At 42.9% G+C, this 23,734-nt stretch overlaps 2 protein-coding genes across 2 annotated transcripts; both read left to right on the top strand.

Moving 5' to 3' along the window:
• The first annotated feature begins 58 nt into the window (after window positions 1-58).
• Window positions 59-19,495, top strand: gpam (glycerol-3-phosphate acyltransferase, mitochondrial). Its single transcript, XM_076759844.1, has 21 exons — window positions 59-274; window positions 5,154-5,290; window positions 5,483-5,602; window positions 6,312-6,385; window positions 7,322-7,435; window positions 7,610-7,759; window positions 8,018-8,117; window positions 8,385-8,521; window positions 9,038-9,137; window positions 10,943-11,155; window positions 11,373-11,486; window positions 11,744-11,829; window positions 12,646-12,758; window positions 13,856-13,926; window positions 14,400-14,667; window positions 14,774-14,931; window positions 15,220-15,297; window positions 15,487-15,624; window positions 15,744-15,933; window positions 16,151-16,209; window positions 16,353-19,495. Exons 2-21 carry the CDS (start codon window positions 5,207-5,209, stop codon window positions 16,467-16,469), a joined length of 2,484 nt encoding a protein of 827 aa, XP_076615959.1. The 5' UTR covers window positions 59-274; window positions 5,154-5,206; the 3' UTR covers window positions 16,470-19,495.
• A 456-nt stretch (window positions 19,496-19,951) lies between these two features.
• LOC143338609 (FERM domain-containing protein 6-like) lies at window positions 19,952-23,648 on the top strand. The gene is made up of 13 exons (XM_076759140.1): window positions 19,952-20,023; window positions 20,242-20,332; window positions 20,464-20,543; window positions 20,721-20,779; window positions 20,863-21,085; window positions 21,166-21,321; window positions 21,461-21,526; window positions 21,661-21,729; window positions 22,105-22,279; window positions 22,576-22,740; window positions 22,926-23,051; window positions 23,134-23,156; window positions 23,236-23,648. Exons 1-13 carry the CDS (start codon window positions 19,952-19,954, stop codon window positions 23,275-23,277), a joined length of 1,347 nt encoding a protein of 448 aa, XP_076615255.1. The 3' UTR covers window positions 23,278-23,648.
• The last annotated feature ends 86 nt before the right edge of the window (window positions 23,649-23,734 follow it).

Genomic DNA, 23,734 nt, shown 5'->3' on the forward strand with positions numbered 1-23,734 from the left:
TGCCGCAGCTGATGAATGGTCAGATTGGCGCAGTGCTGCCACCCCCTGGCTGGTGGCAGAACGGCACTGCTGGCAGCTCGCCGGTGTACCAAAACACCAGCGCTCCTGCCTCCTGTCATAGTTTTGTCTGACCGAGCCGCGCCGTCCAGTCGCCTGAGGAGAGTGGAGCTCTCATAGGGAGCCACAGGGGCACAGAAGGACCCAAACGGCTTGCTGCAGTTTTGTCGACGAGTTTATTTTTTGAAACATGAGTCAGCGTAACATTACATTCAAGGTAAGTGAGAATTCGTTCTCGCGAGCCTGGCTAGCGAGCTAGAGCTAGCTACATCGACAACACTGAAGTAAGTGGTACTAATGCTGCGCGCGTGTATTGTCATGGAAACAATACCTATATTGTAACGTTAGCTTACACTACGTCGCCAAAACGTTTGTGAACTTTAAAAGCTGAGTCACATAAGGGCCGATTTTAGTGGCACAACCTCGCGTTAGCCGGTTAACTTTACGTTGACATTGAGTTCAAGAGGACCCTCGACTGCATGGGATTTTACATCTAACCTTGGCTCGCCATGTCTGCTCCAGTGACACTGGCTAATTAATTTACCATTAGCCGCTTGCTCGTTAACGTATCTGTCGTCAGGCTGAACGGACTCCAATCTGGGTATCGCGAGTTCCGTAACGGCAGGTTTACCTCGTGAGGCTCGGCAGCATGCCCTGCAATGTGCTGAGGGACGTTGACAGAAACCGCACAAGTCATCTTTTTATAACCTAACACGAACCTCCAAACGGAGCTGGTGGAGCCATTTAACCAGGTACGAGGAGGAGATGGCAGCGTTAGCCAAGCCAGACATCAGCCCGCCTGGTTTGTGCCATTGTTGTCTGCACTGCTAGTTATCTGCACAGCCCATCTGTCACACAGAGACGTCTCCTGTTTGACCTGCTTATTGCAGACAGCTTGGAGCGTGTGAGACGGATTAATCTAGCCGAGTACAGTGTGCATGAACAGGGATGGTTTGGCCTTCTAAACGATGAATAAAACGTGGTTTAGTGGGAGATGATACAAGCTTTAGAAATGAATACCGGCATATTAGGTTGGGTGGCATATGATGCAGAATTAGATGGCAGATGTAAACATTGGACAGATGTGGGTCTTAGTTCGTACTGTATGATATCCTCCAATAAATGTTTCGACACATTTTATCTCGCAAAGACTTATTTGAGGGGAAACATGATTTCTCCAGATATATTCAACTGAGAAATAATTTTGACAAGAATATTAAATATACTGGAGAGAAAGGGATGAGTCTGACTAGGATATTCATCAGTTCATACAAAAGTAATACCAACAGAAAATGATGTCCAGGATTTTTTCATCCTTACAATTGGAAAGGGGTGTTTCCACTATGTGTGTTAAATCAAGGTGGGAGAATAAGGTCATAAGGTTAACCCAGGATGATTAAACACATGTAGGACACAGTCTGCCACCTCAAGTTCAGATCTGTGAAGGGAATTCACCTGCAAAAATATTTTAAGGTAAAAAAAAAAAAAAAAAAAAAAAAAAAAAGTCACAAAGCAACAAACCTGAACATGATCAGTGCTGGAAAATGTCCAAAAATATGCCTGCTGGTGTCCTGATATTTATTTTCCTACTGAGTATACATGGTACAGAGATTTAACAGAGATTTGATTAGTTTAATTAGGTTAATGTTAGTGTTATGTATTTGGGAAATGTGCCAACTGGAAAAGCATACATATTTATTACAAATACTACCAGCAGCTAGTAAGAAAGCAATGACTGAGTGAAGAGTCTCCGACAATGTTTGAATGGATAGAAATAGTGTGGGAGGTTTATATTATAGAACAATTTACTTTTTCTTTGAGACATGCCGCTTTAAATGTAAAAAATTCTGGAAAAACTGGAAATCTTGCTTGAATCTGAAGTGAGGTTTATTCATTTTGCTCTTCAGAATTTTGTTTTATTTCCTTTTCCACTAGCAGTATGGACTTAAATAAAACCTAGGTAAACGACATATGAAGGACCCTCAGACCTTGGTAATGCAATGTAACCCAGCTTCTTTTCATTTCCTGTTTTACATGATGTCAGGCATCTCATCTTACCTATAATGACCCCGTCTACTGTCCCATGGTCTGTTTGTTCTGTTGAGTTAACAAAATTAATACTGGTATCTTGTCCAGTATAATTTGATAATTAGCAGATTGTGGTTTTTCCATGATGTCATCTTTTCTTGGAATGTGTTTTTTTAGTTAGTAACGTAATAAAATAATCAAAAACATAATAAAAGCCACAATTTCCTTAATCAGTGCCTGCCTGTAAAGATCAAAGTCTGTATTTGGTGATATGGGTGAATAAATATTGGATATTTTGTGCTTCCTGGTGAGTTCCTAGAAATCACAAAGTACCAACATAAGTCATCTGAATTCTTATCATGTTGAGACACTTGATCAAAACGATTTGGACGATAAGCTAGATGTCTCATAAGTGTTTGTTGTCCATTCGAAGACCAAACAAGTGACAACACGGCCTTGCTGCTCTACATAACAGTCAATATATTTGCTTGCATGGAAACTCAAGCGTTTCATTATGGATACGTTCATGTGTTACCTAATCCCCACAGCTCCTCATTCCTCATCTTCTTTGTTTTGCTTCCAACAAAGTCACCCCATCAAGTGGAGTACTCTCGGTCATTGACCCTTTTGAAAACCCAGTTCCACCTCATCAGTGTGCGTATCACCTACTACCACCACAACACTACAACAGGACAATGGCTCAAAGTGCATTCATCCTCTGTTGGATACTAGTTAGGCAGCGACATTTTGGCCAAGAGGCCGACGTGTCTGCCAACTCCCTCAGACTTATTATTCACAGAAAGACGGATCTGCACTGTCCCTTAACGGACACAGATACTCTCCAATGTTTGGTGTGAAAACATTCATTCATAAAGTGACTCACTAACCTATTTCCGAACTAATGAGAGGCACTGGTGTTTCCTGTTAATTACATTTGTGCTCTTTTTGCATTTTGTATCAGGAAAGCAGGTCACTGGTAAATATCACGATGAGCGTGTTAGAGGATATGATGATTAAGGCCTGTTGCTTCCATCTGCACTGAAATGTTTTGACTGTGGGGACAAACAAGCCCAGTGTATCCCACTGGGGTGACCACATCATTCACCTGCTAATAAGCAGACAGAAAACAGTTGGCGAAACAACAGGTAGAGTGGGCCATTGTCAAAGTTTTTTATTGTATTTGTAGGAATTTGGGGCCCAGACGCTGCACACCTCCATTGTAACAAAAGGTTAACAAGACAGTAACCAGTTAGAGTGTGGGACCATGAGTGATTCTGGTCACATAATGACCTGAAAAAGTATTTTCCAGTGTGTTAATCTTCAGAATACATTCACAAAATGTCAGCCAAATAAATCATTTCTACAATTATGTGTAACAAAAAACATAGTGTAAGAAAAACTTTTAAGTCCACAGATATTATTCAATGAAAAGTGTCATTTAAGAGGGACAGTAACAAACCCTTATAAGACTGCTTTGAGTTCTTTCATTTAATGATTTGTATCAAAGTTGCTGAAGTTGGCAAACTCCAAATCTTTGCCATTTCTGTATTGCCCCAACTGTTGAGGTGTCCTATTAAAAAACGTTAAGCCCTGATTGGGGTAAATACTCCTGTTACAACCTTTAAGAAGACATTAAAAAGTGTTTGTATTTAGTGTGCTCAAATCAAATGCGGATACATTTTGATTTGGAATAATGTCCCAATAGTTAACAAACCTGTAACAGATATTTATAGAGTTCCAGTGAATACAATAGTGACTCATGCCAAACCTCCTCTGGGAAATAGTCCAAGTTTCCCCAATATGGTGTATTGTAGAGCTGAGAGTACCTGCTGTCTTCCATCAGATCAAGTCCTGTGTACTCAAAGGAAAACTGTCTGATGAATGATCAATTTTACTATAAAGGAAACCTGCAAGTTTAATGTCACTTCACCTTTTGTAGATAAAAATCATTTATTTGTTGTTTTCTTTGATGGCAATATCATTGAGTGTTGTCTTTTTTATCTTTAACAAGAAACAGTTTAGCCTGACAGGTTCATTTGAGTTCAGCTTTTGTACATTTGAAGCAAGTTTTCTATCAGTTGAAATCAAAAGTAGATGAATAAACATGATAAACATTTAGGGAAGTTTGACGTCTGATGATGCTCGAGTGGCTCTTAAAATGAGGAAGGCTTTGTTCCACTCATGATATCTTGTATACCAATATTTACAAGAGCTCACCAGCACAAGTGTGACTTTACCAGCATAACCAAAATAAATACATTCACCCATTTGCATAATAGACTTTTATTTTAAGTTGGTTTTTTTTGTTTTTTTTTTTCCCAGGGCTCGTTCAGTCTCAGATGTTTGGCATGTCGTGCACAATGCTTTCTGCTCTGGTTTAGTCATTTAATTGGGCCGCAGTAGATTGGCCCATGAATTCCATCCATAGTGTTTGTTTACGATTAAAACAATGAAACCCTGGCAAAAGTCAGAAAATCTGGCCTAACCGGAGCAAACAGGTGTTGAGTAAGCAGAACACATACTAACGGCATGATGCATCATGTGGGAGGAGGGCCTGTCTTTTTTTTTTAGCTGTTGGATGTGCTGAGTTTTCTTTCCTGTTGAAGTGAGGCAGGTGACATCTGGTTCAAGATCACTGCTCATGCGCTCCCAATGCTGAGCGTAGACAGATGTTGCAGCATGTGGAGAGCTACATGTATATGTTACAGCGCCATTAATGATGCCTTTGTTATGTAGGAATCTGAAGCAGTCCCATTGTTTATTGATACTTGAGTAATTTCTTTACATTTAAAGCTAAATATATATCTTCTCCTCTGTATTCTGGTAAACTTGAGCACTTCGTGGTTTTCACGCTAACTTTATATACATACATAGTGTCGAAATTGATACCAGCTGGCTAAGACTCACAAGCAAGTAAAGCAGGAGCTATCTGTTTGATCTGACTGACTTGTGGTGCCTCACAAAAAGGGATATAAGCTATCATCTAATGTGAGGTAAATGAATAGGCAACACTCTTGCTTAGAAAATGAAAAGTTGCGATATGACATGATATCCTTGTGTCTCGACAGCTTGCCAGCTAGTGGTGTGTGATCTGGAGGGAGAGGAAAGAACAGCAGAGAATATGGAGATGTCAGATGGCCTGTTGCTGCAGGTCAACAATGGAGAGCAGTGGTGTAACCGCTGGAAACATCCCAATGACGACTCGGTAAGCCACAGACCCAGATCGACGATTTATCTTCATAATGCCATTTACAGCAGGATCAGCATTATACATCTTGTCAGATCTTCGGGCTTCATCTTGTCTTAGCATCCATATGTTCCGTAAAACAGGTTATGTTATGTGAGTCATGCTTTCCTTTTACATCTTAATGATTTTTGTGTGCGGGTGTGTTTCAAGGACCGCAGCACCAGCCCCTCGGTCCTGCGCTGCGTCACCAGCACGTGGAAGGAGGGCCTGCTGAACAGGAAGAGGCCATTTGTGGGCCGTTGCTGTCACTCCTGTACACCGCAGAGCTGGGTAAAATTACACCACAGCTAATTAACTCTAACACGAGTTCATTTGCTTAAGTCGAGTCAGGTCCAGGGTATTAGCTCTTCTAATGTTAATGTATGTAATTAAGAAAACAAAAAGGATCAATATGCGTTACACAGCACCTGCTAAAAGCAATGCATTGTGGCTGTTTGAGGACACAAGAAGTCCCGTCTTACTTGCTGTGTCTATAAAAGATGCTGGGGCCCATGGCGTGGAATGTGTAACAGCCAAGGCCACAGATATTTTTACCAGGGATCACACATCGTATTTTCTCTTTAAAAATAATGTGTGAAGCACCACTTTAAAGTCACCGCATAAGTTTTCCGGCTGCAGTGGTAACAAGAAAATGACTACTGCTGCATTAATGCGTGAGAAGATAAAGAAATATTTCTTCTGAACTACTGTGTCAATACCAGTCAAACAAAATCAGAGTGGACTGACTTTGTTGACCTTCAGGCCAGCCTGACACGGTATCTCAAGATAAGACATGAATGATTTCAGCTTGTTTAGCTTTGTCAAGTCTGCATTGCCTGCAAATACTGCATTTGACCTGTCATGAACCAAGTACTCATCAAGGATGAACAAAATAAAATGCAGTGTATGTGTTTATTCCTTAAACTTACAAAGCATTATGCTGTGTTGATGGTTCACGTCCCTGTGCACATAATAATAATCATTTTTGTTTGGGTTTCAGGAAAGATTGTTCAACCCCAGTATTCCATCTCTGGGACTGCGCAATGTTATCTACATCAATGAGACCCACACCAGGTAAAAACGTAGAATCTGCTCCGTCACAGTATCACTTCCTTCCACAGCATCTTTCTCTCTGCCATTGGCTGGGCAAGAGGAACACATTCAACTTTCAGATCTACGTGTTGAGCTGGTTGGCTTAACATTTTGCTGTAGCAGCTGATGTGCCTCGCAAGAAGAGCTCAGATTCCTCCCGTATAGTACAATCAATGCCGTGCAGACGGGTGCCGGCCTCCCGAACAACCTGTGTATAATAAATGGCTTTAAGTCAAGAGGACCCATCTGTGAAACAGAGGAAAGGTAGATAGATGAATAATTGAAAGTGTTTGTCAGTGGACACCAGACACATGCATCCAGCGACTGACCTTAGCAGTGAGACACCTTAATACCTCAACCCCAAATGATATAAACATGAGGTGTGAATCTGGACAGTTTGTCCAAAGAGAGGTACCTAAATGAAGGCTATTTGCAATCATGCTCCAAATTGGATGGGAAACAGTGAAATAAGTCCATCCATACCTTTTATTCTGCATTGTATTGATATATAAACAGAGGCATCCCGCAGCCAAGATGGACTGAAGACACTATAGGCAGGTTGATAGTTTCGTCTAACACCGTCAGTATTGTGTTATGCTCAACAAGGTGGGAAAAAAACTGACATTAACAGCCGTTGTAGCTGAGAAAGCTGTGTGTAATGGATATGTGAGCCACAGCTGATCTCTGGTTCCCCAAAATGTGTTAAATTACCAGGAAATCAGTGGAACAAACAAACACCAAGTCCTTCAACTGTCCAGTTAAACTGCGCCTTTTCGATCACATGTTCACGGATATTTATATCAACAGATGTGTATGTCACATGTTCTACACAAGACATGTCAATGCATTCATTAGTGTATCCTTGCTTGACTTCTCCTCTTCACATGCTTCTGTGTGTGTGTCTATGCGCTCATGCAGACAGCGGGGCTGGCTGGCACGCAGGCTGAGTTATGTGCTGTTTGTCATGGAGAGAGATGTCAACAAGGACATGTTCACCAGGAATGTAGTGGACAACGTGCTCAACAACAGCAGGTGAGAGACGACGTAACATTAGTTGGAATGAGAGTGAAGTGAGAGTGAGCATCGTGAGAGTGTGTCATGGCCCGATGGGCACCATCAGTAAAATCATTATACTACAATGAAAATAAGTTCACAGGTGAGACAATTCGGCCTTATGTTTGTGCCTCATGTTTGTGTCTATTGCAGGGTGGAGAGTGCTATCGTGAGTGTGGCCACAGATATGGACGCTGCAGCCAGCCAGCCTGGCCAGGAGCAGAAAGCGGTCGGTAAAGTGAAGCAGAAAGCCAGGGCCTTCCTCCAGGAGATGGTGGCCAACATTTCACCGGCCTTTATCAGGTACACAGTGTCAACTGGAAATCTCACTTCAGTTGCTTTTCGGCTGGGCTTATAGGAATGTTGTAACAACCCTTTGGGAAAAACTTGGAAACATCCTTTCATTGCACTGCAGTCAGATTAATTTACTGTAGAATAGCACACTGAATATGTGCATGGCTTCATTATGTTTCCTCTCGCTAAAATGGACTAGATTCAGCCACAGCCAAAGTTGTGGGCTCCTGGTTTCTGTTCCACATCCTCACTTTTCTTGTTGTTCAGGCTGACAGGGTGGGTCCTCCTGAGGCTCTTTAATGGTTTCTTCTGGAGCATCCAGATCCACAAGGGCCAGCTGGAAATGGTCAAGAAAGCTGCTACAGAGGTCAGAAGCAACACCACACAGAGAAAATGGATTATACTGTCACAACGCGATCTGATGTGCATATTTGAGACATCGTCTAACAGACATTATGCAAACAGACACATTAATGTGCTAACAGGGCTTTCTGTGTTTCATGTCTTTATTGCTGTTTTTATTATCAGTGCAGTCAGTGTGCAACAGTGCAACAATTCAATTCAATTTTATTTACATGGCGCCAAATCACAACAGAATCCTCATCTAAAAGTAATCTGCGTCTTATCCTTACAGCAAAATGTGCCCATGGTCTTCCTCCCTGTTCACAAATCCCACATCGACTACCTGCTCATCACCTTGATCCTGTTCTGTCACAACATCAAAGCTCCACACATTGCTGCTGGAAACAACCTAAGCATCCCGATCCTCAGGTAAAAGACCCGTGAAGCTTGAAGTTTGATATCACAAGACAGGGAAGTCTTTAGAGGTAGATCAGAGAGGAATTAAAGCGGAACTAAAGAGTGAGACTAAAGGTTGACAGTGATTTTACAGTGAGGGAATATGAAAGGCCAGACAGCCAGCCTAACAACAGGTTGGGAGACTCAAATTTACCTTCCTGTGCTTTCTGGAATAACATAATGAAGAGGAAATATTAGGAAATGAAGTGTAAAATACATTGAAACTTACAGGTTCGGCCTGAAAATGAGTAGAAATTTATAAATAAAGACAGGAATCGGATGCAAACTGGCTTATTCTAAATTGTAGGGAGCCACTGATGTTAAGTTGTCAGTTGTTTAAATCACATTGAATACTCACAATAATCACAATTCTTATAGAAGGCGCACAGTAATTCCTCTTTAATCACAGTGACACCACAATCCAAATTGCAACCAGCTGAAAATGATAAGGAGAAGTTTTATTGTGAAAGCCGCTGTCTCTGTCTCCAGCACCCTGATCCGTAAACTTGGAGGATTCTTCATACGGCGGAAGATGGAGGAGATGGAGGACGGGAAGAAAGACATTCTGTACAGATCGCTCTTACAAGCAGTAAGTCCCAAGAGTCTGTTTGTGTTTTACAGGAAACGCTGTTTTAACCTACTGTTCTCAAACTGTGTGTGGAGTTTTTGTCTTAGCATGATTTATTATGTAAGCGCAGGTTGACTTCATGCTTTTGTGCTCTGTGTGCTCTTTTCATTCCTGAGTGATAGGACGTTAAAAGCCCTTGTTACATAATGTTAGCCCAGCTCTTTTTTTTTCCCCTTTTCCTGTCTTCATGTTTAGGCATATTGTACAATCAGTCCTTTTTTTTTAACACATTAGGGCTTTTTATCTTTGAAATAAGTTATTTAGATGCTGCTACTATCCTGTCATAGAGCCTAAATAACTTCTGTAAACTTCTTTAAAACTTCTGCTGTGAAAATAAGAGATCTTACTTTTGCTCTGTTGGACCATAGATAGGTTTATACCTCTTAGAATGTACTTGGACAAGTTGTCATTACTGACATGTATGGTCACATGGTGTGTAGCAGCATAACCTGATGTTAAATCAAGTAACTGCAGTACAAATGGTCATTGCTTTGACTCCTGTGACTGTTAGAGTGGAGATCAGGCACCGGTAAAATTGTGAAGGGATTTTAGCGATGTATTGTTTTGCCTTTCAAGTATCCCAAAAATGGCCACCATATTGTTTGTGAGCATTTTTTTTGAATGTGCAAGGTGTCCTGGTTTGTCCATTTTTGTACCTCAAGAAAGTTACAGGTGCAAAAGCTTTTTGGAGAGACTGAATGAGAAATTAGAGGCTAAACCTGGAATCTGAACCTTTTGTTTAGCTCTTGTATTTGGATAATGTGGCTTAACAAGCTGCTGCTAATGAGAAAACCTGAAGTAGAACTAATGTGAATGACGCCTGATGTTAATATGAAAGCTTTGTCAGCACAAGCTGCTCGTGGCATGAAGTCTCTGAATGTGCGTTCTACTAAATAGCTTAGCTGCTTAGTGGATCTACTTAGTTGTACCGGTCTGTCAGGGTTGATAGTTGCTATTAATTTGTATGTTTGGAGTTTATGGAAGAGAGTAGAGAGTAATGATCAGAGTTAGTAGCACTGAAGTAATACAGGCTGTGTGTTGCACCTCTAAGATCAATGTGTATTATGCCCCCAAGATAAGAGTTATGAGCTGTTGGAAATGATTACCTACATTTTATCCCTGTGTGCACCTGCAGTATTTTACCACACATCCCACCAAAGAGAGTAAAGGCTTGTGCTACTATAATTGTGCAAAGTGGATCACATTGTAAGATTTTAATCTTGCATGCCTGTGTAGCTCACACGGATGTAATGAGCCAAACTCCTTCGCAGGCAGAAGTTCAAGAGCTGAAAAAAGCCACGTGCTGCTCTAATTTCATTTGCTCCTGTGAAAGCTGAACCTGAATGTCCGTCCTCTTCACGGCTTACTCTAAATGCCACAGCCTTGAATCCATTTCAGGACAAAGCTTCTCTTCTCAAAAATGTCGACATAGCAAGAGACAGCTGTGTACATTAGGTACTCAGGCAGATACCGTTACACAGCGTGGCGGCCCTGGCATGTGTCAGGTCGTCTACGGTGCGTCTGGGGGTCAAACTGTTGCTGACCACTGCTTATTTGTAATCTGTTTTCAGGCCACGCAGTGTTCATTTTATCATATGTTGAAATTTTCCAAATGGCCATCAACCCCAAACTGGTGATTTGGTGGTTCGCTATGATTATCTATTTATCTAATAAATGTCAAGAAAGTCATTGCCACGTCGTTTCAGTCATCTTTGTCCACCGTTCTCACTTCAACTTTCGTCTCTCCTTTGTGAATTTTCTTTCAGTATACAGAGGAGTTGTTGTGTCAGCAGCAGTTTTTGGAGGTCTACCTGGAGGGAACCCGTTCCCGCAGCGGAAAGCCGTCTACAGCACGTGCAGGCATGCTGTCCATCGTGGTAGACACACTGAGCATCGGGTCCATCGCAGATGTCCTGGTGGTGCCAGTTGGCATCTCTTACGATCGTATTATTGAGGGCAACTACAATAGCGAGCAGCTGGTGAGTTCTTGCATGATGTCAGTAGTTTTTGTGCTTTTGCTTTGGCAGCAAAGCTGTTTTTCTTTATTCATTCAAAAAATTGAATATATAGTAAAATACTTTGGAAGTTGTAGCTGTTCTGTTTGTTCCATAACTTAAACTGTAAAGTCAGTCAGTGTATGTTGTTGTGATGATTATCAAGTCTTCGTTGTGCCCGTCTGAACTCCTCACTCATCAGGGCAAACCTAAGAAGAACGAGAGTTTGTGGGGAATTGCCTGTGGAGTGTTCAGGATGCTGAGGAAGAACTACGGCTGCGTCCGAGTTGACTTCAACCAGCCCTTCTCCCTAAAGGTGACTGACTGCACTTTTACATCAGCTTTTCCACAAACACAGCTGCAGCTGTTATGGCCACATTTGGAGCTTAGTGTTGGTCTCGAGAGGCTATAACTGATTTCAGGTATCACTCAGGATTTTTAAAGCAAATGAAAGTGTTGCAAAGCTTTGTGATGTAGAAATCTAAGATCATCTTCTAAACGTTTGTATGCAGCACCCACTGTGTTTCTCTGTGAGTTTGTGTTTGAAACAAACCTTTTGTGTGTCAAATGTAGGAATACCTGGACTCCCAGAGAAGCCGCCATATTCCCCCACCTGTGTCCCTGGAACACACCTTGATGCCCACCATTATCTCTGCACAGTAAGGGCACACGCACACACATACACACACCACCCTGACAATCAGCTGTATCCTCCTCTGATCAGTGCACATGCACACACCAGCAGTCCCACAGTCCCACCTGCAATATCATGAACCCTCATGTCGCAAACTTGACTTCTCCCTCCCGCTACCTCTCAGCAGGGTCAGCTAGCTGACATCTGAGCACAGCAGAGTGTTTGCGCTGGCAGGGGTCACTTCAGTTCAGCGCGGCCCCTTCATGATAAAATTGATACTGTCACACAGTATGTCCACAAGGACAGCAGTGTTTCATCCCAGCTGGTCCAGAGTCATAAGTTCAGAACTCAAGCCAGCAGACACAAATACTGTTTCAAAAAGAACGTCCTACAGCACACTCACATGCTGAAAAGTAGCCTGTACTGTCTAGAAAATATATGGCACAGTTGGCTGAGACTTGTAGAGACTGTGCTGTGAGCCTGAAAGGAGAGTAAAAGTGAGAAGAAGCCACAGGTTCAGGGGGGCAAATTAATCATCACATTTGGTAAGACATTAACTGTACTGCAACTCAGCGTAGTGTTTGTTTGATACAAAAAAGGCAGCTTGTTTGCATTATAAAGCCACAGTGCAGACAAGACAAGAAGTGCACAGGGCAGGGAGGCTAAACTGCCATCGAAACAGTGTATTGTGGTTTCAGTCATTTGCCACAGTGCTTGTGTTGGTTTTCCTGTGTTTGTTTTGACATGCAAACCACTGCGTTACACTGTGCATGCCATATCAAGCTGGCATAATACGACAGACATCAAACTGTGTTTACATGTTGAGTTACTGTTCTTCCAGACCTGATGCTCAGCTGTTTGGGGGGCAGGAGGAGGAGCAGCTGAACAGAGAGATGCCAGAAGACATCTTGAGACGACAAGTTATTAACAACCTGGCCAAGCACGTCCTCTTCAGTAAGACACTCACAACCACACAGCCAGTGGACTTACTACACCCCCTTTAGATGTGCTTTTAGGGATCATATCAGCGTTTTATGATTGTAGTTTGTAGCAGAGAAAAGGCATCAAGTAAGACTGACATGTGACAGTGGTCACAGATCATCATAATACCATCTCATTCACAGTCTTCCAGCCAAGATGCCACATTCAGCTAAATCTCATATGGCACTATTTAGCACCACATCACAGCTCATTCATTCATTTATTAGAGCACATGTTTGCTCCGTTATTAGGCATTCCTCCTCTGCCTTCTTCTTCTACATACATCTTCATCCTGTGTTAAGGTGCACCTGCTTGCTTGGAGCTAAGGCAGCACTCATGACATACTATCCATCATACTGCCTCCTTTAATTGAAATCCTACACAGCACAGCATCAGTCCGTCCGCTTTGCATCACTCAGGGCTTTTTGCCCCGGGGTAGCACTGCAGAAACCGGTTCTCCCCAGCCCATTCAGCTGCATTCTCCTGCGCCAAGCTCTCTACAGCCAATCACAAAGCCTCCAGCTGGATGGCATGTTGTTTTCAGCCAATAGGATGAAGGGGAGGAGAGAGAAGCACGAGAGGGGAGGAATGCAATACCAGTGAACACCCCTGAACTTGAGCTATGCTTAAGATGACCACTAGTAACCCTTGTCAGAAGACATGTGCACACACAAGCGCGTGCACACACATAAACACACACACACACACACATACACTACATTGTTTTCTCTGTCTAATATATGATGTTTAAAATATATGTTACAGCATATGGTTAATTATAGATTGGCAGTGAGCCCCATCTGTATATAACTCCCACCAGTGTCTGACATAAGAGACGTCCAAGTCAGATGCTCGACAGTAAAGCCTTCATGTTTTTTTGTCTTGTAAACTTAGAACAGTGAGTGCGGCCTTTAACGTTGAAGAAATGTTTATCGGTACCCTCCAGCTGTGTAGCGTTACTCTCAGTCTTTGTTAAGACATACTGGTCAATTCCCAAAGTCTCTGCTTTGATATTGTCATCACGCTGTTGTTTGTTGCTCATTATATCTGTTCTGTGTCTTCCCTCACAGCGGCTAATAAGTCCTCAGCGATCATGTCCACCCACATTGTAGCCTGTCTACTGCTGTACAGACACAGACAGGTAAGCTTGGCTGTCTTTCATGTCCTCCCTATAACCTCCTCTTCTGGCGCTTAGCCACTGTGCACTGCACCCTCTTCCCTTTTTCCTTTTTTCTTCACCCCTCTGTTCACTCAGATTTCTGCTCCTCTTTTTTTTCTTTTGTTCCCATCATACTCCTTTCCTTATCCCAAATGATCTTCTGTAAATGTCACAAAAGCCCCGCATGGTAGTAATGAATTTCACTCTCCCTGCATCCTTCCTCTCACCACCTCATTAGCGGTGGGCCTCTGCCCTCTGCAGGCACACTGTTGTAAGTGGCAGCGGAAAACAGTCTCTGAAATTGTCTTTCTGTGCTGAGGAGCTGGATATGGTCTGAGGAGTGGTGGTGCTGAGGAGTACTGCATATCACAAACTCAAGCTGCCATTCTGTTCTTCTGAATCATGAACTGTGTTGTGAATTTCCTGACACGATCCATGTTTCTTTCTTGCTCCAGGGGGTGGTGCTGTCCAAGCTGGTGGAAGACTTCTTCAACATGAAGGAGGAGATCCTGTCGCGGGACTTTGATCTGGGCTTCTCTGGGAACTCTGAGGACGTGGTCATGCGTGCCCTCCACCTGCTGGGAAACTGCGTCAACGTGACCAGCAGTGCGAATCGCAATGGAGAGTTCACGATCGCCCCCAGCCAGACTGTACCGGCGCTTTTCGAGCTCAACTTCTACAGCAATGGCCTTTTCCACGTCTTCATTTCGGATGCAATCATTGGTATGTTGAGCCAAGAGGTCGTTCTTGTGTCCTGCTCTGATGTATCGCTGATCCTTGCCTAGATGTTTTTTTGTCTCCACTAACTCTCTGTGTGATTTGTCTCCAGCCTGCAGCATCCTGTCACTGCAGCGAGAGCTGGTCGCAGAATCTGAGTCAGATCACCAGCAAGGTGATCCCAGTAGCCTTCCTCTCAGTCAGGAGAGACTCATCCGCAAGGCCGCCGGGCTCTCCCACTTCCTTATCAATGAGGTGTCTGTGGCACCGGTGAGTCCTGCACATTGACACCAACCTCCTAAACTTTGCACTGAACAAAATGAGTCCAGCAAGTCTTTTGGAAGTACTTCTCTAAATTGTAAAAGCAAAAACCTGCTTTGCTTATTTACACTGTTTGAAGTGACATATGACAAGCCTTTGTTATGTGGACTAAAGCAAGACAATATAGAGATGCTGATAGTCTCACATCAGTGTATGCTCATACTTTGTTTTTTGTTGTTTTATTGGCTTGTTTCCTGTTTCACGGTGTCTCTTCCTCTGCTCCTCTCTGTCCTGCAGCCCTGTCAGACGATTTACCAGGTCTTTCATGATGCAGTGACCCGCCTGATCCAGTATGGAGTTCTCTACGTAGCAGAGGTCAGTTTACAGATAGAAAACTCACTGCTGGTGGACAAAAATGAAAGTAACCACTGACTAACGCTGGACATTGACTCATTGTGAACATCTTGGGAAGTGTTGTTAATTATCATTGCTTACTGTATGTGTAAAATGCAGTGGGACTCTCCCATGGTGCAGATGGTCTAAGTTGTGTGTTGTTTACATCAGGAGGATCAGGAGGAACTGAGTCCCAGCCCCACAGACGAACCTTGGCCCAAAAAGTTCCCCGAGCCCCTTTCCTGGAGAAGTGACGAGGAGGACGAGGACAGTGACTTTGGAGAGGAGCAGAGAGATCGCTACCTGAAGGTCTAGATTCTTCTAGTTAATACTTACCTAAAAAGACAATTTCCAAAATAACCACCAGCATGGTACCAACTTCTAGAACTCACTGACTTTCTCTTCCCATTTTTTCATTTATTCTCCAGGTGAGCGTTTCCGCAGAGCACCAGGAGTTCTTCATCTTCCTGCAGCGACTTGTCAGCCCGGTGCTGGAGGCCTACAGCGGGGCCGCCATCTTCGTCCACAGCCTGAGTCAGCCCATGTCTGAGTCCGACTACACCCAGAGACTCTTCAGATACCTGCTCACCCGCACAGAGAGAGGAGTGGCCGCTTATGGTAATACCGCAGTGTTAGTTATTTAAAATCCATCAACCAGGCCTTTTCAACCTGGACTAAACAAATAAATTCTGCTGGGTGCTTGCATTAGATCATGAATGTATATATATTCATAATATATATGAAGATTAACTAGTCCAATTTTCAGAAATAAAATGTCTGTCGTGAGCAGGTAATTAGTATTTCTTTGAGTCCTTTGTAATCTCTTTTCTTCCAGGTGAAAGTGCAACTCATTATTTGGTGAAGAACACAGTGAGGACATTCAAAGAGCTCGGGGTAAGAGGATGTTTGACTTTAAACTGTCGGTTTGTTTTACATATTAAAATACTTACTACTACCTACTTGTCAAGAAAGTAGGATTGAGTGGCGTTCAGGTTCCTCCAGTAAAAACGAACCTCCTGTGTGGTGATTTCCTGCAGGTCCTGAAGGAGAGAAGAGAGAACCGAAAGACAATTCTGGAGCTGAGCAGCACCTTTCTACCTCAGGCCAATCGGAACAAACTCCTGCAGTACATCTTAGGTTTCACCCTGCTGTGACCGAGACACCTCTCAGCCCAGCTCAGACCCCAGGCTCCTTCCAGTAAAGGGCTTCTACTGGTTACTTCTAAACAATCCCAGGTGCTACTCTGTGGAAAGCTTTACCAGGAAGTGCCTTCACGTAACAGCCGCTAACTGTTAGCTGTTAGCCGGAAGAGACTTGAAGCCAGTCTTCCCTTTTTGTTCCAGTCTGTGGCTGCTTGTCAGAACTGTGCAGCTGATAAAACAGGTGTATCGTTCTTTGAAGAGGTACCTCTAGGAATCATCCACTCTTTGGGAACTTTGCCAGTGAAGTCATGAGGTTTTAATATGATCGAGATTTTAATCGGAAAAAATACTCAAGCAGGTTAGCGAATAAGAATCATTTTTACAGCAAGCGAGTCGCCTTTCGTCTATACAAGTGAACAAGTAAAATATGCATAGTGGTATACATTACCAACAACAAAGGCGTCTTTATGTTGACTCTTTCTGCTCGTTTTTAAAACCGCTGTAATCTCTGAAGTGCGCTCCACTATCATACTGTAGTCTGTCAAAATGTAGTTTGAAGAAAAGTTCATTTTGAAGACACATTCCTGTACATAGGACAAGAACATTGTCGCTCTTTTTGCAGTGCATTTAAGAAATGCACTCTGGTGTCATCAAATTTAATAATGTAGGAACATTAGGCAGAAAGATTTGCCCCCGCAAGACGCAAATTTTCATGTAGAAATAGTTTAATAGAACTCTAATTCTCTTTAGACAGCTTTGGTTAGTCGTAGTGGACTGTCGCCGGTTCAAGAAAAAATAAGCAGCAAATTGGTTCAGTCGTGCAATAATATTCACTTGGCAAACACAAAATGTGTCTGTTTTTAAGTCCAGTGCGGCTGAAGCCTGAAATCACAAGCATCTACAGTTAAGTGCATTCAAACCACTAATATCCAAGTGCATTCAGTTCCTCTTTTCGTCATGGGTTTTGATGAAAAGTGACTTCGATGTCTGTGTTTGTGTGACACTTTTTTCACTTTGCGATGAATGTGACATAGCACAGCACTTAAAAGACTTAATACCAGCCATCACATCCACTTAAGTTCAGATGCTCAGAAACTCTTTGGTCATGCCTTTCAGGGAAAGCAGACATTTGGGGATAACCACCATTTTTTTCCTGTGTCATAAACACACTGTATGTAAACCGTTATAACTTCACTGTTCTCCAGTGGTCGGGCATTCACAAGACAGAGGAGCAGCATAGTGCGGTAAAAATAAATGGTACGTATCCACTGTGTGATCCCTCTGAACAAAAGGTTAAGTCTGTAAAAGTTGGCCAGTGTTTGTGAGAATAAGAAGTGTCTGTTTTACTGTCAAGAAACCCCTCGAGAAAGAGAGAAAGAAGGAGGCGCCGTTCTCCTCTGTTTACTTTTTAAACGCAGGCTCCCCTGAGGAGCAGCGACGTTCTGAAAATGTTAGGTTTACCTCATCTTGATTTCTCTTGGTTATAGCGACGCTTCACTTCAAAACTTCAGCACCACTATCTTATTTTTCACAAAATAACAGTCAAAAACTGTCCTAAAAACACACTTCAGAGTGCCAGCAAGTAGGCGCTGATCTTTAAAATGTTGGTCAAAAAAAAAAAAACAAGAAAATCGTCGGCTGGTGTTGATCATGAAAATCAAAAACACACCAAAACTACACGTGATATTAAAACCCAATAGTGAAACCTCACTGCACAGAGCTTGTGCTGCAGGACATTCGACCAGTTTTATTGTAAAATAACACAACAGGTCTCGATATTTAGGTCTTGTGTATATATGTGTGTGTTTCTTAAATCTGAATTCATTTTGCATCGAACGTAAATGTCCAAGTTAATGTTGGTGTCTGAGTGCACATCAGCGCATAGGAGCAAGGAGGAGGAGGAGTGTGTTTGGAAAGGGCTGAGTAAGTCTGATGAATTGTTGGCATTATCAGAGGGGAACCTCGCCCGAATCCCACGTTGATAATGTGAAGACAGTGTGAATGTCATTAAATGGACATTCTTGATCTGTTGGGGCAGTAAAGTAAATGTAACCGGGTGTCTGATGATATTTATACTAAAAGACTAGTCTACAACACTGCTTTTTACGATTAATTTAAAGACTTTTTCTGAACGTACTGCTGTATTTACTATTATAGACCTGCATATTTTCATGCAGGTTTTCAGTTCTGTGTACAAAATAAATGAAAAAGATTAGCCGTTGAGGATCAGTGAGCGACACCCACAGCACGTCGAAGAACAGAAAAGTATGTAGTCCAAATGGGAGTGTGATCACAGTGCCCTGAAAAATAGCCCGTGCTGGAGTTCAGAGGGAGCGTCACATGACATTCAAAGCATTTCTGAGCCCACCGTCTGTCTCAGTGCCCCGCACCGAGGGGCCCCTCCGCCAAGATGAAAACCACCTTCCGTACTGTACTGCATGTTTCCTCTGGTCGCCTTTAATCATCGACACTTCAATGTGAACTCTACTTAACCTGAGAATTGTATTTTACAGTTAAGTGTGTGAATTATGTTGCTGAGAAAGACGGTTGTTTGTGTAGGAGATGAATTTGTTACCTCTTGAATGTATCTCATCTGTCCCCGAAAAGGTCAACGTGATGTTTGTGGAATACTCAGTGGAGTCGGTACGGATACGATGCTCACGGGGATCGTTGAGACTCATTGCTACTGAAGCTGCATTAACGACATCCCTCAACAACTATGTAACTTTGTAGAATAAAAAAAAAAATGCCTGTATCTGGGGAGCAGGTGCCTTTTTAATGCACTGTAGTGTTCTTTGGTTGTGTTTTCTGTTCTGTTTTTGTGCATGTTAACAGAGATTACTTTGTGTGGGACTCCAAAAGAACACTGTAGGTTGATATTAAAAAAACACACGAGGGGGAGAACTTGTGGTTACTGTAGGAAAAATCACCAGCTACTAAAGAAAGGTCACTTTTTTGGGGTCTAGCTTTCTCAGAGCAAAGCACAATTGGCATTATTGGGTTTTGTTTTTAAATAAATTAACGATAGATTAACAATGGCCTCTTGTCTGTCTTTTTCTTTATCGTCGATTTTTTTTTTTAAATACTCTTTATTGACACCCTACGAACACATACTACCTTTTAATTAAGCCCATGTTTTGTCGGCATGTGTTGAATTTGCCAGTTTTGTGTCCAGCAACCCAACGTCTCCTGTATCCTGTGGCCTCTTTGAGTGTTCTGACTTTATGATGTAAAAATATACAAGACTGTTGCAGAATTGGATGGAGGCCAAACAGATGCTGCACAAACCTCTTTGTTGAGAATATGTGATCATTTTGGAAAAGTATTAACAGGTATTTGATAAATCAGAAACAGAAAATCAGTGTGGTTGCTCTGCAGGGAGAGTCATGACACGTCAGGTTAGGGAGGAAGGCTGATTTGTTGTGGTTGGAGGACAGGAGGAGAAGGAGGAGGAGGAGGATATATGGAGGCCTGAGACGGACCATTTTGTGACCATGAGGACGAAGGAGAAGCGACAAGTGTGCATCCTCCTCCCAAACAAGCAGCACCTGGACTGTCCTGTCAGGGTGAGCGGCCTCAATGATCTTTTCCTTTCCTGTCTGTTTATTAAATATTTGATTCAAATCCGTTAACAGCTTTCCTTCAACCCAAAAATGAACAAGATGCTGATATCACAAAGCCAAAATAATGTATCAGTGTGAACCCAAAGCTCTTAAAATGAGCCCTGAATGCACCATCTCCTCTTATGTATTCATTCTTGCTGTGTGTTAAATGTGTTTTTCAGGGGAGAGCCAGAGGCCGCGAGGTGCTGAACACCGTGTTGAAGCAGCTCGGCGTCAGTGAGCTCCAAGTCTTCGCTCTGGCTGTTCTCAGAGGTCAGTCAGTGTCTGTGTGGGAGTTACAGAGAAAATGTTTTAATTTCATTTAGTGTGAGACGCTGAGATTTAGGGAGGCTGCCGGTAAACACTGTGTAAACTGAACGAAATGCACACCATTGTTCCCTCAGATCATGAATACCTCTTTCTTGATTTGGAGCAAAAGCTGAGCAAGTACTTTGGCAAAAGATGGAACAGAAGATCCTTAAAGGTGATTCTTTTCCCTCATATTTAAGCAGTGAAATCCTTTTCTCATAGAACATACCCACAGCACTGTGTAGCAGTGTGCCTCAGTGGACTCTTGAACTCACATACGGTCTGTGCAGCGTGTTCAGTGTGAGCAACATTCCTCCTTGACTCTGCTGAAATATTTATTCTACATTTCCAGATCCCATTCATCTTATTCCTGAGAGTGCAGCATTACTTGGAGAGCGGGCGGCTAATACTGTAAGTCGGTGTCCCATCTGCGAAAGCGTGACACGACGATGAAGGTGAACTCTGTAACTTGATGTGCTGTTTGGTTGTTGAAGGAGCAGCAGAGTGCAGCAGCTCTACTACGCAGAGCTGAGGCAGAAGGTGCTGCATTCGCAGAGCCGCCACCAGGAAGCTTTATTCTTCCAGCTGGCAGCCTCCGCGCTTCAAGCTGAGGTCGGAGATGTGGAGCAGAGAGCGGGGAGTGATGAAGAGGAGGGAGGAGAGAAAAGACAGGAGAGAAAACATTACTTCCTTCCTGAAGATTACTTCCCCTCTTGGGTAAAAAAAGTGGGCCTAACCTCAGAAATCATAACAGTTTTAGGTGTCTGATATGTGCTGTAACATGCTTGTGTCCTCAGCTGATAAAGCATCGTGGACGAGACTTCCTGCTGCAGCACTGCCCGCTGTTACACGCCGAGCTGAGAGGTGTGTCGCGCTGCCAAGCTGTCCTGCAGTTTATTAAAGAGGCCGGCAGCCTGCAGGACGGGCCGGTCACCTTCTACAGGATGAGACGGGTCAGTCACACATGCACTCAGACTGTCAATGAACCAGAGAAAACCTCAGTCAGGTAATGAGGAAGTCGTGACGCTGTTTGCTCTTAAAGTGTCTGTGCGCTCATGAACTCTGCTTCTTCATCTGTTATTTTCTGTGCAGGAGAAAAAAGAGCTGACAAGCTCAATCCTTCTCGGCGTGGCCTTGAAAGGAGTCTGTATTTATCAGGTGGGTCCTCCACAGTGAATATACACATTCAATCTCAAAGCGTCTTGACTTGTCGAGGTAAAGAAACTTTCTTAATACATTTACACCTGAGTTTGCCTGAATTATGGGTGTAAAGTGAGTGTGTTTGTCCTCAGGAGGTGGAGGGGAAGCTGTGTCTGTTGTATGATTTCTCCTGGAACGATATTGACCGCTTCACCTTCCAGGTTGGTCCTGAAGACCCCCCACACCCCTGAGTACATACAAGAGTAAATATGTTGACATAAATGAGGATACTGTCAGTTCCACAAGGCCAGCTCTGCCTCTGCTTTTGGCTGTCGTTAGTCAAATATAACTAACTGCATTTACTCAAGTACTGTACGTACAAATTTGAGGTACTTGTACTTTACTTGAGTCTTTTCCTGCCACTTTCTGCTTCCACTCCACTACATTTCAGAGGACATGTTTTTCTGTATTGAGTACATTCACTGCATTGTCCTTTACTTAAGCAACTTTTACTTGTAACAGAGTATTTTCACGGTGTGATATTAGATTTAAATACCTCTTGCTCCACTGCTTTTTCCCTCTTTCTTTCACTGCAGGGCAGCAGGTTTGAAATCTCTGCAGTGGGCTCTCTGTGCCTCCCAAAGCTGCTGTATCACACTCCTTCAGCCTTTCACTCCAAACACATCCTGAGGCACCTCAGCGACAGTCACCGCCTCCACATCCACACCAGAGGCGCAGTCAGCTACATCCAACAGCTGGAGGACATGGAGGGTCAGCAGTCTCACCATCCTTTTCCATTGCTCCAATGCATCCATGAGATAATATAATGCCAATTTGAGATCTGTCCTCAAGTCTGTAACATCCTAAATGTCCTTAAGAAGTCACAAGATGGCTGCAGTCTCAAAAAATCTGTTTTCTCATCGCTGTTTCATCTCAAACTCATCACAACTGGACTGTTATTCTCATCCTCAGCCGAAGCATTTTGACAACAACATGACTTTTCAAAGCAGTTTCTGACATAATCACAACCCAAAATGTGACTTTTTCCTCTTTTTTTCTCTCTTCAGCCACTCAGTTCTACAACGAGGCCTACATCTGTGACACAACACGCCTAACACACAGACTCCAGAGCCTCACATCCTCCATGTCTGACTGCAGCGATGTGGATGAAATGACCGCAGCCTGCTCCAGAGAGGAGGAGGAGGAGGAGGAGGATACAGTGTCTGCCACAGGTCAGCTGAAAGGAAAAATAATGGCTGTCACTTGCTACGTGCTATCTTGTACAGTCCACTGAAGGTTTCTTGGAATACACATTAAATAATAATTTTATTGACTATTATATTTCTGCTTGTGATATTTTTGGCTGTAAATCAAGAGGAAACATTGAGCGTCTCTGCGTTTCTGTTGACTGTGTCAGAGTTTGAGCTCTGCGTGGATGAACCAGAGGAGTTTCTTGTTGACGACCCTGCCGAGGTGACGTGGCTGGCTGAGCTGCTCCGCGGAGCATCTGTACAGGGACCTTTGGTGTTACCTTCCTGGGCAGGTTAGTCCTCAGAGACATATCTAAAATCAGCTCGATCGCTTGTTTATCACCACTTAATCTCCTGTTCTCTTTCCATCGTCAGCTGTCACCGTGGAAATGAAACAGGTGAGCAAACCGCAGATCCCTCTGATTGAACACTGCCAGCACATCAAAGGTTTCAGGGTTTTCTCTGATCTGTGTGCAGGTTCTGAGGAGGAGAGCTGATGAAGGGGTTTCTGTGGACTAATGCACTGCCAGAGGCAAGAGGGATTCATTCAGCTCAGGACAAGACCCCTAATGTCTCTGCTCTGATGCTCACATTGCTTTTCAAATAAGTAATCAGAGACCGAATAAATTGCATACCTGATAGAAGAAATTATGCTTATTATGTTGTGTTTCCACTGCAACATATGCTCAAACAAATGCCTTTAACATACAATATGTCAGTAATATTAAATCAATAATTGTGTCAACTAAGCTCATCTGTCTGTTTGAGCTTCCAACTACAAAATGTTTTTTTTTTTCTTCAGTCAAAGCATTTGTGGGAACACAGGGTGTGCTGTAAGAGTGTTTGATTAGACATTTGGGTTTTATTTCGTTTATTTATTAACTACAGAATTAAAGGAGAAAAGAAAACAGTAGGGTAGGGTTATTATAAAAATATGTAAGAAATAACTAATAGATATGGTCTTGTTTAAGCATGA

This window comes from Chaetodon auriga, chromosome 20, assembly GCF_051107435.1.
Source record: "Chaetodon auriga isolate fChaAug3 chromosome 20, fChaAug3.hap1, whole genome shotgun sequence".
Classification (NCBI taxonomy): domain Eukaryota; kingdom Metazoa; phylum Chordata; class Actinopteri; order Chaetodontiformes; family Chaetodontidae; genus Chaetodon; species Chaetodon auriga.